General features: G+C 41.8%; 1 protein-coding gene across 10 annotated transcripts in view; it reads left to right on the top strand.

Moving 5' to 3' along the window:
* Positions 1 to 12531, top strand: part of RUFY3 (RUN and FYVE domain containing 3) — a 97070-nt gene that overhangs the window by 38678 nt on the left and 45861 nt on the right. For all 10 annotated transcript variants that reach the window (XM_073340391.1, XM_073340393.1, XM_073340390.1 and 7 more), the window contains 5 exons: positions 1437 to 1610; positions 5510 to 5627; positions 8131 to 8232; positions 10138 to 10261; positions 11337 to 11398. In XM_073340391.1, the coding sequence (XP_073196492.1) occupies positions 1437 to 1610; positions 5510 to 5627; positions 8131 to 8232; positions 10138 to 10261; positions 11337 to 11398 (580 nt within the window). The remainder of the gene's footprint in view (positions 1 to 1436; positions 1611 to 5509; positions 5628 to 8130; positions 8233 to 10137; positions 10262 to 11336; positions 11399 to 12531) is intronic.

Genomic DNA, 12531 nt, shown 5'->3' with positions numbered 1-12531 from the left:
GAGAATCCACCATTTACACTAGTTTAAACTCGCAAGTGACCCATGCAGCAGAGGAAGGCAAAAAACAAAACAAAACCTCAGGATCTCTGCCAATCTGACCTGGGGATAATTCTTTCCCGACCTCAAATGTAGCGATCACTTAGACCCTGAGCATGTGGGCAAGACCCACCAGGCAGATACCTGGGAAAGAACTTTCTGTAGTAACTCAGAGCCCTCTCCTTCTAGTGTCCCATTGCCAGCAGTTGGGGATTTTTGCTACTGGCAGTCACCAATGGGCCACATGCCATTGTAGACAGTCCCATCATACCATTTCCTCCATAAACTTATCAGGCTCAGTCTTGAAGCCAGTTAGGTTTTTTACCCCCACTGCTCCCCTGGGAAGGCTGTTCTGGAACTGTCTTTGGTTATAAGATAGAATGAAAGGCCTGAATGCAGTGGGGATGGAAAGGAGGCATCAGAGATTGACAGCAGTTTGACTAGTTGATGGTCCCAAGAAGGATGCATGTTAGCAACATTGGTGTGATGGAAAGAGTTTTGAGTGGGAAGCAACTCAGTTTGGGTTGTGTTGCAGTTGAATTAACAAGAAGATGTCAGAGTTGGAGATGTGAGCCAAGACAGAGGATGATAAATTGGTGGATAAATCCTTAAGAGGAAGAGGAGCATGTTTGCAAATATCAGTAGTGCTCAGAGCAAACAGCCTTTTTAAATTTTAAACAATTCTCTTAAGTCTCAACTGTGTGGTGCTTTTGGTTATTCTACGTGGGCTTAAACTGGAGCTTGAAGGATCAGCACAGTACCACCCAGAATCCTTGCTGTTCATATTTTGTTTTCATATGTACAATATTTTGCTTTTTTTAAAGAGAGTCATTCTCCTATATGTGTGTCACTTACAGTTTCTGAACTGAATTTAGAGTTCCTTGTCTTTGAGAGAAGAGCAAATTACAAGCAAAGTACTCTTGGCATTTAATTGCCTGCCCTTCTTCTATTCACTCTTTTCTGGATGCAACAAAGGTACAACCTCCTTCCAGATTACGTGAGTCCTTAGAGCAAGTGAGGCTGTCATGACATTTTGTAATGCATTATAAGACATTAAGTAAACTATTAATGAATGTCTTCCAACACTGTTCCTTTGAAGGTTCATTTAACTAATTCAATATCAGGGCAGCATCAGCATGTGCCTGGTTATCTTCCTGTCTGTATATAGTTTTCCAACTTTGCCAATAAATTTTTTTAAAAAGCCTTTGGTCAATTCCGATAGAGAAAATTTTCCTCAACTAAAAGGCCTGAATGGCGTGCCTCAGGTTAAACTGGGCCACTGCCACTTGAAAAATGGAGCCCTTAAATTCCTTAGTTTTGAAGACCAAGGAAATAGAAAGATGATTCACTGTACTTAAAATAACTCTTGTTACCAAATACTGTCTTTTGATTTCTTCTAGATCCTAATTATCTCATGGCTAATGAACGCATGAACCTGATGAATATGGCTAAACTGAGTATAAAGGGGTTGATTGAATCAGCACTTAATCTGGGCAGAACACTGGACTCTGACTATGCACCTCTTCAGCAGTTCTTTGTAGTGATGGAACACTGCCTTAAACATGGCTTGAAAGGTAAGAATGTTACTCTAAATGCCTACCTGACTTCTCCTGTGTTGTGTATAGGGGATATGAATGCCAAGGATAGTCATTTTCAAAATCTAACTTTTTAATTGTAGGTACCAAATCAGACTAAATAAGACCGATACTATATTCCTACATTTTTTTTCAGTAAGCTCGTAAAATGATGTACCAGTTTTATAGGTAAATAACAGTACAGTCCCTTTGGAATTATACATTGCATCCTATGTGATAAATTAATCAGTCATGATTGATAATGTTATGGTGAATGCCAAAGGCATTCATTCCCATCAGCTATTTATTCTAGTAATAATAATGAAAAAATTGATCCTTAAGAAGCATAAGGACTGATGTCCTACAAAGACATGGTGTAAATGAAAATGACTTCAGAATATCATGTATTATGGAGTTTTGATATGTATATGGAGTCCTTGTAGTACATAAAATAAAATGGACTGCTTCTCCAGCATACCTGGGATATACTCAGCCACAAGGGGGACAAGGATTCTTAGGTGCCTTTACACTATCTTTTTGCCCCTCTGAACCTGGGTACTGCCAGGGCTGAGCCAATCCCCATTGCAAGTTTGAGTAGCTTCAAGACTTCTCTAACTGATGCCAGTGAATGCCCATTCCCAAGGGACTGTTCTGCCAATCAGGATTGCTCAAGTGCATTGTGCTCCAGACTACCCACCGTGCCAGCAGGGCCAGAAACGGCTGATGTTGGACTGGCTACATCATCCCATGGTTAGGAGAATCCTCAGCTGCTGTTGCAAGGCAGCTTTAAAGTCCTCTTGTCCCTGCTGAAGTGCTGAGGATCTGACACAGTAGATTCCAGCACCTGATAAAAGAATACATTTTTTTCCTGCACCAAGCCACAGAATTTGTGCCGTGCTCTTCAAAGGAACCAGCACGGATGTGTTATATTATGTGGTATATGTAGGTCTTTTTTTCTTAACGTTAAGGAAACAGTTGGACTGGTGATGTATTTTTCAAGCCACTGTTTAAATTTACTTTTTCCAAAACCTAAATCCCAAATCTTCGAAGGTGTGTATTTGTGTGTGCCAGACTTGCATAGTGGAACAACATTGTGCGTGCATACAAGTATAGATGTGCACAAATCCAAAATTACATGCCCAGTTGGCAGTTTGACTTTAAAAGCCGACATTATGAACTACCAGCACACTGTGTTGTTCTAAGTGAGCACTTTAAGTACATTACATGAGTTGAATGATCATTTGATTAAAAAAAAACTTAGCTAAAATGACCCCAACAGAAAAGACTTAAGAATTCTGAAAATAGATAGGAGAGGGATTTTGGCTTCCCTTTCATGGAGGGAGTTGCACAGAAAAGACCGTAACACTGGGAGGCCTAGCGTCTGGTCCAGTTTAAATATAATCTTGGAACGATGAACAGAGTCAGTCCATTTGATTTCATTTGACCTGTGATGTCATAAATTGCAAAAAAAAATCTGCTCTTGGGCATAATCATGTGTAAGGAGTGTGGAGGGTTGTCTTTCACGGATTCTTGTAATTTTTAAACCGATTTTGTTCAATGTGCAGTTGACTGTTGCTGAATGATTGGTGAGAAAATGACTTCCTCAGGAAACTTATGATTCCCTAACTTTCTGTTCCTCCTCATGTATTAGAAATGTAGTATTGTTCCTCTTGCTTACTGTAGCACTATGAGCTTTTCTCATTAGTTTTGTTACATTTGTAAACTTTAGGGGTTGTGTGACTTAAACCTGAAGTGCACTTTTCAAAATGGGCAAGCAGTGTGTATTTGACTTTAATAATCTGTGTACCTAATCAAATGCTAAACAGTCTTCACTGATTTTTTTTACTGCCTTTATGAAATGTTATTACTTTGTTGAAATGAAAATTGCAGTTGCTCTGAAAAATGGACAGGAGGTTGTATAAATACCCTGCAGCTTCTATAAGTACCTCCTGCAAAGCTATTTTAGTGGCTTACAGTAGGTACTTATTGAATTAGTAATTCTTATGCTGGCTATAGTAGCAGTATGCTTGGGGGAATAGTTTTCCTGTTTTATAACAGTAGAAGAACATCAGCATTGCAAAGTGCAGGTTTAGAAAAATTAACTTGTCCAATCAGTAGTGAGTGAAAAAAACATCCATCATGAGTGTGGATGTCTAAGCTATTAACTTCTGCTTTCAAGTTAGAAACGGAAACAAACTAGTTAGGGTTTTGAAAATAACCATCCAAAAGTAACTTGTGTATAAATCAACACAGTGTTGTCTGCCCAACTCTGCAGAAAGACTGCTTCCTTGCTTCAAGTGCTGTCCATACCTTTGGTGTTAATGAATTTTGGATCAGTTTCAGTGCTGCTGTTCAGAATCCTATGAGTAGTTGTGAAATTGTCAACCAAATCAATTGCATGCTGTTGCTGCTTGAGAAAGCTATGAGCAGGGGTGGAGGCAGGCGTTGGGAAGAGGCTATAGGAGGAGTAGAGCAGTGAAGACCCTACCCTCGTGAAGGAGTGTTGGACCCTGCACAGGAGAGTAAAGAACCCAAGCTTCTCTCCTCCAGTAGCTAGAGGGGATGGAGTTGTTACTTACTAGCAAGATGCTGATCTGACAGATGACACCACCCCACACCCAGAAGAAAGGCCCGTGACAGCATCCTGGTAGAAATTCTAGCCCAGCAGCTGCTATTGGTGAAGAGGCTAGGGTGCTCACCTGTATGTTGTTCTGGCTCTCGCAGGTGGGCCCCCAGGTACCATATTTGGTATCTGCCTTTGCTTAAGAAGTGTCTGTTTCAAACCCTGAGCAAGTGCAGTGTCCTTAAACATACATACATACATTCATCTCCTATGCTTGAAAACATAAAAAGCAGTCAGTCACACACGGGGCAAGTAGTAAGTATAATTTTCTGGTTCTGAATCGATCCCTGAACCCAGCTGTTTACAGGAAGTTAAATATAAATTGCAGGAGAGCATTGTCAGTAATAATTCTGAAACCAGAACTTTCCAGAGGTCTGGACTAGAGCACCCTTCTGTAGCAGATTGTGGCATGACTGGCACACCTGCCTCAATTCCCCACTAGAGTCCCCAGAAATAGTCCATGGAGTCCTACCAAGAATAAAGATAGCCCTTGTGGGGTTCATTTATTACAAAAGTTCCATGAACATAAATCCATAACCAAGATCCCACAACCATAGTCCAGATTTCCCCAGCATAGTCCAAACGGTACATTCAGTATACAGCTCCAGCATCCTTCCCCAAGCCTCGGCTCTCCAGCTTAGCCCCTCCAGCTGGTGTGCAACCCTGCTCTTCCCAGTGGGAACCCCCACAGCCTCTGTGCTGGGAGCATCTTACTCCCCCAGCCCTGTCATGGTTCCTCTGGGTCCAGGTCTCTGGCCCCAGAGGTGTCGGTGGATAAGCTGCACGGCCCTTCCAGCTGATGTGCACTCATGCCATCAGCCCTCTCCAGCTTAGAGCCAGCAGGCAACTCCCCCTGCTGCTTGCTTCTGCCTTCAGCCTCTTCCAGTGCTCACTCTCTGGCTTGAGGACACCAGATAGCAAACCCTCTTGCCATTCTCCCACCTTCAGCCTTCTTCCAGGTCCCAAACCTACAGTGTCTCTGAAGACCCTCCCAGGGAAGAGCTTTCTGCAGCTTTCCTGAGAGACCCTCTCCCAAATGACTCACCAGGGCTTTCCCTGACCTTACAGCCCCCAGGTGTCACCTTGTGCTCTTAATTTGTCAAATGCAGCCCCTGCACGAGCATAGGAGAGCTGGCCCAGCTTCATTTACCGGGCTAGACACCCTGGGTCAGTCTCACTTCTGCTTTTAGTTTCACTTTGAACAAATTTGAGAATGTATTTAAGACAGTACAGATGTGGGAGAAACTAATAATCTATTTATATCTTTTTGTTCTAGCCAAGAAGACTTTTCTTGGACAAAATAAGTCATTTTGGGGACCTCTGGAGCTGGTAGAGAAGCTTGTTCCTGAAGCTGGAGAGATCACAGCAAGTGTTAAAGATCTGCCGGGGCTTAAGTAAGTGAAATCCTGGGTATGTCTACACTTCTTCAGTAAAACACTCACAGTTGGCCCATGTCAGCTGACTCTTGCTCACAGGGCTCAGGCTGCAGTGTAGATGTTCAGACTGAGGCCTGGGTTCTGGGACCCCCTCAAGCGGGGAGGGTCTCAGGGCCTGGGCTCCAGCCAGACCCCTAAAATCGACACCCCACAGCCTGAGCCCTGCGAGCCTGAGTCAGCTGACATGGGCCAGCTACATGTGTTTTATTGCAGTGTAGACCTGTCCCCTGATCTGTTGCTTTCCAGGCAGAATCATAGGGTTAGAAGGTCTAGTTGAACCCCCTGCCAAGATGCAGGATTTGTTGGGTCTAAACTATCCAAGACAGATGGCTATCCATCCTCTTTTTGAAAACCTCCAAACGAAACATACCCAGTTCTTTCAGCCTTTGCTCATATGGCTTGCATTCTTTCCCTTTGATCATCTTCATCTTTGTCACTCGCCTCTGGATCTTTTCTGTACATTGGTGACGAGAAGTGAACACAGTACTCCAGCTGAGGCCTAACCAGCGCTCAGTAAAGCAGTACTGTCACCTCCGTGACTTGCATGCTGTGCCTCTGTTAATGCAATCTAAAATTGCATTTGCCCTTTTTTTTTTTTTTTTTTGGGCAACAGCATTACATTGTTGACTCAGTACTGTAGGGTTTAATTGTAAGTAAGAGATGAAAGTGAAAGCAATAAATAGGGCTTTATCTGCAGCTTTTAACCAAAACAAGCAAAGGAATTAGTGGTGGAGAGGATGTTTTCTCATTATAAAAGAGCAAGGAGGCTTCCTGAAGAACTGCACACTTAGTACTGGCAATAAATGAATGATATGTGGAGGGACCAGAAATAGGTCTTATTGAATCTCTTTCACTCTAGCTCAAGAAAAGTGGCATTAAAGAGGGAGAACATTAGATAGGAATTTTCTGTGATATCTTGGAACACTGGAGATAGAGGTTGATCGACTTTTTTTAAAAAATCCTTTTCTTTTAATTTAAATAAATGGAAGACTTGGTAATGACCAGAAAGGCAAACAAGATGTTAGATTGCATTCGGAGACAGAATCATTCTGGAAATATAGTACCTTTATATTACTTAGCCACCTGAGATACTGTGTTCAGTTTTGCTTCCCCCTTTCAAAAAGAATTGAGCAGAAATAGAAAATATCTACAGAAGTGCAACAAAAATGAATAGAGGCTTAGGAAAACTTCCCCATGAGGAGGGACTAAGGATTAAGACTTCTCAGTTCAGAGAGGAGATGAATAGGTGACATGAGAGGTACATAAAATAGCAAATAATATAGAGAAGGTGTCTCCTATATTCATAACAGGCTGTAATCCTGAAAGTTGTTCCACGTGAATAGAGTCTCATGCCCCTGGATTTCACTGAAGCTCTATGCAGAGTCTGCCTGCATGGTACAGCTTGTAGGATCAGAGTGCATTATTTACTGTTTCGTTTTACAAAAGACCAAGGGGATAAACAATAAAATTAAAAGGTGACAAAATTAAAACAGATGAACCAAAAAACCCCAACCTTTGTACACATGTAAACTGATGCATTTCATTGCCACAAAATGTCACAAAAGCCCAGAGCACTGTAGCATTAAAAAAGAAAACATACAAGGATAACAAAAATACCTCAGGTTACACTAGCTGGAATAATGAAATGAAGTCCTCCACATGCTTCCTGATACAAGCCAGTTGACTAAGTGCTGGGAGGTGAAAAATAATTTCCCTCTAATCATTCTACTGTTTATATGGGTGGTTTACACCTTCCTTTGAAGCATTGGGCACTGGCTGCTCTACATCATACCAGATTAGGTGAGCCATTACTCTGATCCAGCATGTCAGTTTCTACATTTCTAAAACCATGTACTTTCCACCTGCTGGCCAAAATGGGGGAAGGAAGAAAGTGTGAAAGATTAACTATCAAAACCATAAAACATTCTTGTTTGATATGTTCAGAACTTCACCTAGCATTGAGAAAACCATATTTAATCAATACTACAAATCCCCTGTTCAGTTCTTCAACAGGCTGAGGATTGGTTACCTGAGAGATATTTGGGCACCCACACTGTGTTAAAGTCCAAAATGAGTGTGGCTGAATTCTTCTGTTAACTTGCCCAGTATGACAATTGCATTTGACCCCTTTCTATATCCATGCCCCGTTACTTGATTTCTCTGAATGTTTCTGATAATCTTTGTCTAGATAAGTATTGCTAGCTCTTTGCAGAAACAGCACCCAAGAGGATTAAAAAGGGAAGATAGGAAAAAGACAAATGATTGCAGGGATAAACACTGTATGTGGGCACTTGTAGTTGCATACCCAAATTTCCACCTACAGTAATTGCTGAAAGCTGCAACTTTGAGATAATGTGTAGATTGCAGAGATTTCAAGCAGAGTAAGACATTCAAGGTTTGTGTGAATATATATATTATAACATGTGAGTAATTTCTTTGTTTTGTTTCTGGGCTTTGGTAGGACGCCTGCGGGTAGAGGAAGAGCCTGGCTTCGCCTGGCCTTAATGCAGAAGAAGCTTTCAGAATACATGAAAGCTTTGATTAACAGAAAGGATCTTCTCAGGTGAGCAATTCTTTCTCTCTTGAATCTGAGAGTTTCATTTTATTCTCTGTCCTCAAGTGATGTAGATCCATTGCACTCAAAGGGCATTTTATAATGCATTTTTATTACTCTGCAACACTGGAATAACAATTATACTTGTAGTTTTGATTTGGGACAGCGGCACTGGTGAAATCTGGAGCTTGTTTTGAGTGATGGGGAACTGTTCAGCTTCCTGCTTGCGATTCAAAAGCCATTATCTTCCACTGTTGTAGTAACAGCATGCAAAAGATCCAAACATTTCATTTATTACAAAGAGGTGCTGTAACACAGGTAATTGGAGTAAGGGGTCTGTATAGTGAGGAGGCAGTGTTCAGTGGATAGGGCACAGGGCTTTGGGCAAGTCACTTCACTTCTCAGTACCTCCGTTTCCCCATCCATAAAATGGAAATTGTCACAGAGTGTGCCACTCACTGCTAGTCTGGCGCCACCTCCTGGTCCCTCTGGGGTTTAGCTCTCGAGATCAATGCCCTTTCTGTGGTTTGGACATAATCGCTCCGTCTGTCTCTGGTCTGCAGCTCCTCTCTCGCTCCAGAAACCTCAGTGTTGTCCTCTTCTTGACTCAGCCCTCCAGCTAGGTCACTCAGCGTTTCCCCCCCTTCTGGGGTACAGTCCTGCAATTCTCTGTCAGTCCCACAGTGACCCAGGCAGTCTTCCCATTCCCTGGCTCTCTAATGCCACTTCCCCAGCAGCGGGTAGGACAGCCCGGGCCCACCCTCTATTCCAGCTTCCAGCCCAGTGACCCTACAACACGCAGCCAAAGTTGGCTCAGTTCCCAACATTGCTGTGTATTCCCTGAGCTGATTCCTACTCTTCTGGCTTGCCCTTCCTTCTCCCAGGGTCTGCCAGTTTCACACTCCCTCCTTTCAGGGAGCAACTGCTGGCTGTACACCTCTGCAGCCTCCCAACCCTCTTCCCAGGGAGTGACTGCCCTTTCCCAGCAGCCCAGCCCCTGTCTGTTGCCAGCTTCCTGGCTTTGTAGACCCTGCCTCTTCCTTCCCAGCTGAGCCTGTTTACAATCGGTCCGTGCTCCCTGGCTCTTCCTCCAGGTGTAGGCTATGGAGTTATTAGGCTTATGTGGCCACCTTACCTCTTTCCAGTCCTATATGTGGTGGACACTCCATCACAGCAATAATGATACTTTGTAAACTGCTTTGAGATCTATGGATGAAAAGTGCTAAGTAGTATTGCATAATTGCCTGCATATTTTTCTTTGTTATGAGTTTTTAGTATTTTTGGCTTTATGAATATTCATTTTTTAATTCCTTCAATTATCTTGAGTGTGGGTGGAGAAGCTTGAAATTAACCTTAGGAAAATGTAGGGTGGCCTAGTATCAGATGGGAGGTTTATAACAGAGAAAAGTTAGGGTATGTAACTTTTTTAAAGTTTCATGTTCGCTTAGCATTCATGACTCTTTTTTGCTTTTAAATTGAAAAATAATTGAGTGCTACATTACCTCAGTCAAAGCTGGAAACCTGAGACCTGTCTGCAGTAACTTACCTTGTGCAGGATATACCTACAGAGCTATCAAGCCTCCCTTACGTTGGGCCTTTGTCTCACATTCATGGCTTAGCAAGTTAAGAGGTTCCCCTTTCTAGATCTCTCTCAGGTCAGAGCAGCAGTATGTTGATAGAGCCATGTCGGCTGTACGGCTGATGAATAGACTGTCCGCTAGCGGCCAGCCGTCTGACCAGATACGAGGGGAGGGTGTTAACACTTTATTGTTGTCTTAGAAGGTCACAGGGCAGGAGTGTAGTGGGTAATAGAGCTCATGCCAGTTTATCTGTAAGTGTCTCTGCAAACTCCAACTTGTTTTTTAAAGGTTTGAGTGATGTAATACTTACTGTCTCTTTTGGTGCATCTTGCAGTGAATTTTATGAGCCTAATGCTCTCATAATGGAAGAAGAAGGTCACATAATTGCTGGCCTCCTAGTAGGGTTGAATGTCATTGATGCAAACTTCTGTATGAAAGGAGAAGACTTGGATTCACAGGTATTGGATATTAATAATCGGAATAAATCCCTAGATGTTGTAAGTATTTCTGGGATGAATTGCTGGTTTTTGATTGTATGTTTTCGATTATACCAATTAGTTAAACAAGGGGAATACTGTAAGTATTAGCTACAAACTGGGTTTTGCAGACTAGCAAGTGTGTGTGTCTTATTTGCTGCTGTTTTTTATTCTACCTTCCTCCTCAATATTTGCCATTGGAGGTGACCCTTTTGTACTTGGTTTAGTCATTTAGATGAAGTGAGCTGTAGCTCACGAAAGCTCATGCTCAAATAAATTGGTTAGTCTCTAAGGTGCCACAAGTACTCCTTTTCTTTTTGCGAATACAGACTAACACGGCTGTTACTCTGAAACCTGTCATTTAGATGTAACATCTCTTACATAGAAGTGCTGTCAAAACACTTTCCACCGCTACCTACTGGGCCGCGATGGTCTGTCTCGCACTCTGGCGGAGTGCCACTGCCCTCTGTTCCCTTTGTTCGTTTTTTTTAAAATGACCGGCCTGAGAGACCATCCCTTCTGTTTCTCTTTGCTGCTGCTCCCCATTGTGACCTGCGTACAGGTCACACACAGCAGAGTGAAACTTAGTACCAGGCCAAGGAGGAGGAAGTGAAAACTGAGAAATGAAGCTGGGGAAGAGAACTGAAAAGAAGGGGAATGCTGCTCTGACCGGGGTCAGGAGTATTAGTTTGTCTAAAAGCGTGTGTCAGGAAATCATTTATAGCCGTTAACAAGAGGGAAGTAAGTTAACATGCATGCCTGATTCAGCTTACGTAGCTGGTGTGTATAGGAGTGTGTTGATCAAGATCTGCTGTCCTTCCCTCCTTCCAGTACTCCACTTGCATTACAAAGGGTAGCAACTTGACCTTCTACTTGAGCTCATCCTTGTTTTTATCAGTCTGGGTAGATTGTTGGTATAGTGGATTTATCCTAGATTATAATTCAATGCATTGATCTTATAAACAAACCAATGATGCTGAAATTGTGTAGGTAAAAAGAATAATATTTAGGTAGAGTGTTAGAGCCATATGTAAAATACTAAAATCTTCCTTTGTAGGTTGGAGTTATTGATTTTTCAATGTACTTGAAGGATGGGAACAGCAGTAAGGGCAATGAAGGGTAAGTACAAAGGGAAACTTGTGTCCTTTTTTGAAGAGGGGTTATTTGTTTGGTTTTTGAGTAGTATTACAAGTTGACCCATAATCCTGTAGTTTTAATTAAAACACTGCAGTCATGGTGAATTCCATTTTTGTTCTAATTATAGTTCTGGGATGGAATTCAGAAGGTTAACAAAGGAAAGAACAGGAAAGTATCCAGAATCTCAGGGGCAAGGGGTTGCATTTATTGACTTAACCAGCAATTAAATCAGAGAGCATTTTACAAAGCAAAAAGGCTCAGCGATCAAACTTGTGGTAGGCCATTTTCTAGAGCTCTTTCAATTTAAGAGCTGCGTGGTTTGGAATTTTCTTTTTCCAAACAATTATATGACCAGTAAGAGAGTCTTCAATCTCTAGCATCAAAGGGGGATGCATAAGAAATAAATCTCCCATTGTGTACATGAACCAGATTATGCTTATCGGATTAGTTTGAGTTCTTATACCTGCATATGTGCAAGTAGATGTATAACACTGTATAGGAACAGGAAATGGAAAAATACAGGAATATACAATACATACAAATATGACTTTCTGTACTTCTGAAATTCATTAAATCCTCTTCTTCATTGATCAGAAGTTCTATCATTTTCTATTCATTTGGTGTTACCTTGATTCTTCAGAGTGAAAGTTTGCACTTTCCTCTTGTATTTGTCATTTTTGAAAAATAATTTGTTTTTATTTAACTTTTCATGCTGGAAATGCATGAAACAAAGTCTGTTTTCAGCTTTTGTTGAGTGGATCTTAGGGGGATGACTTTGTTTTGTAAGCTTGAAGGCAGTACGCAGAACAATACCGGTACTTGTTTGTTTGAATTTTCTCTTGCTAATCAAAATGTCTTCCTTGATTGATTGGGCATTCAATTGTGCAAATTATACAAACTTTGTCCTGCTAAAGGTTGCACTGACAACTTGTCCGAATTCCAAGGGCTGTAAGTAATTTATATACAGACACAGATCACAACTGCTCTCATCTTTCAATATACGGATGTGTCACATGGAGGAATTCACACTCAGTCCTGTAGACTCCATCACAATCCAAATAGCTTTTTTCTCAGGTACAGATAGGTCTTATATAGCAATGTTGTCTGCACAGACC

This window comes from Lepidochelys kempii, chromosome 4 (assembly GCF_965140265.1).
Source record: "Lepidochelys kempii isolate rLepKem1 chromosome 4, rLepKem1.hap2, whole genome shotgun sequence".
NCBI lineage: Eukaryota > Metazoa > Chordata > Testudines > Cheloniidae > Lepidochelys > Lepidochelys kempii.
Note: the sequence above shows the minus strand (reverse complement) of the source record. Positions and strands in the feature narration are given on the sequence as shown.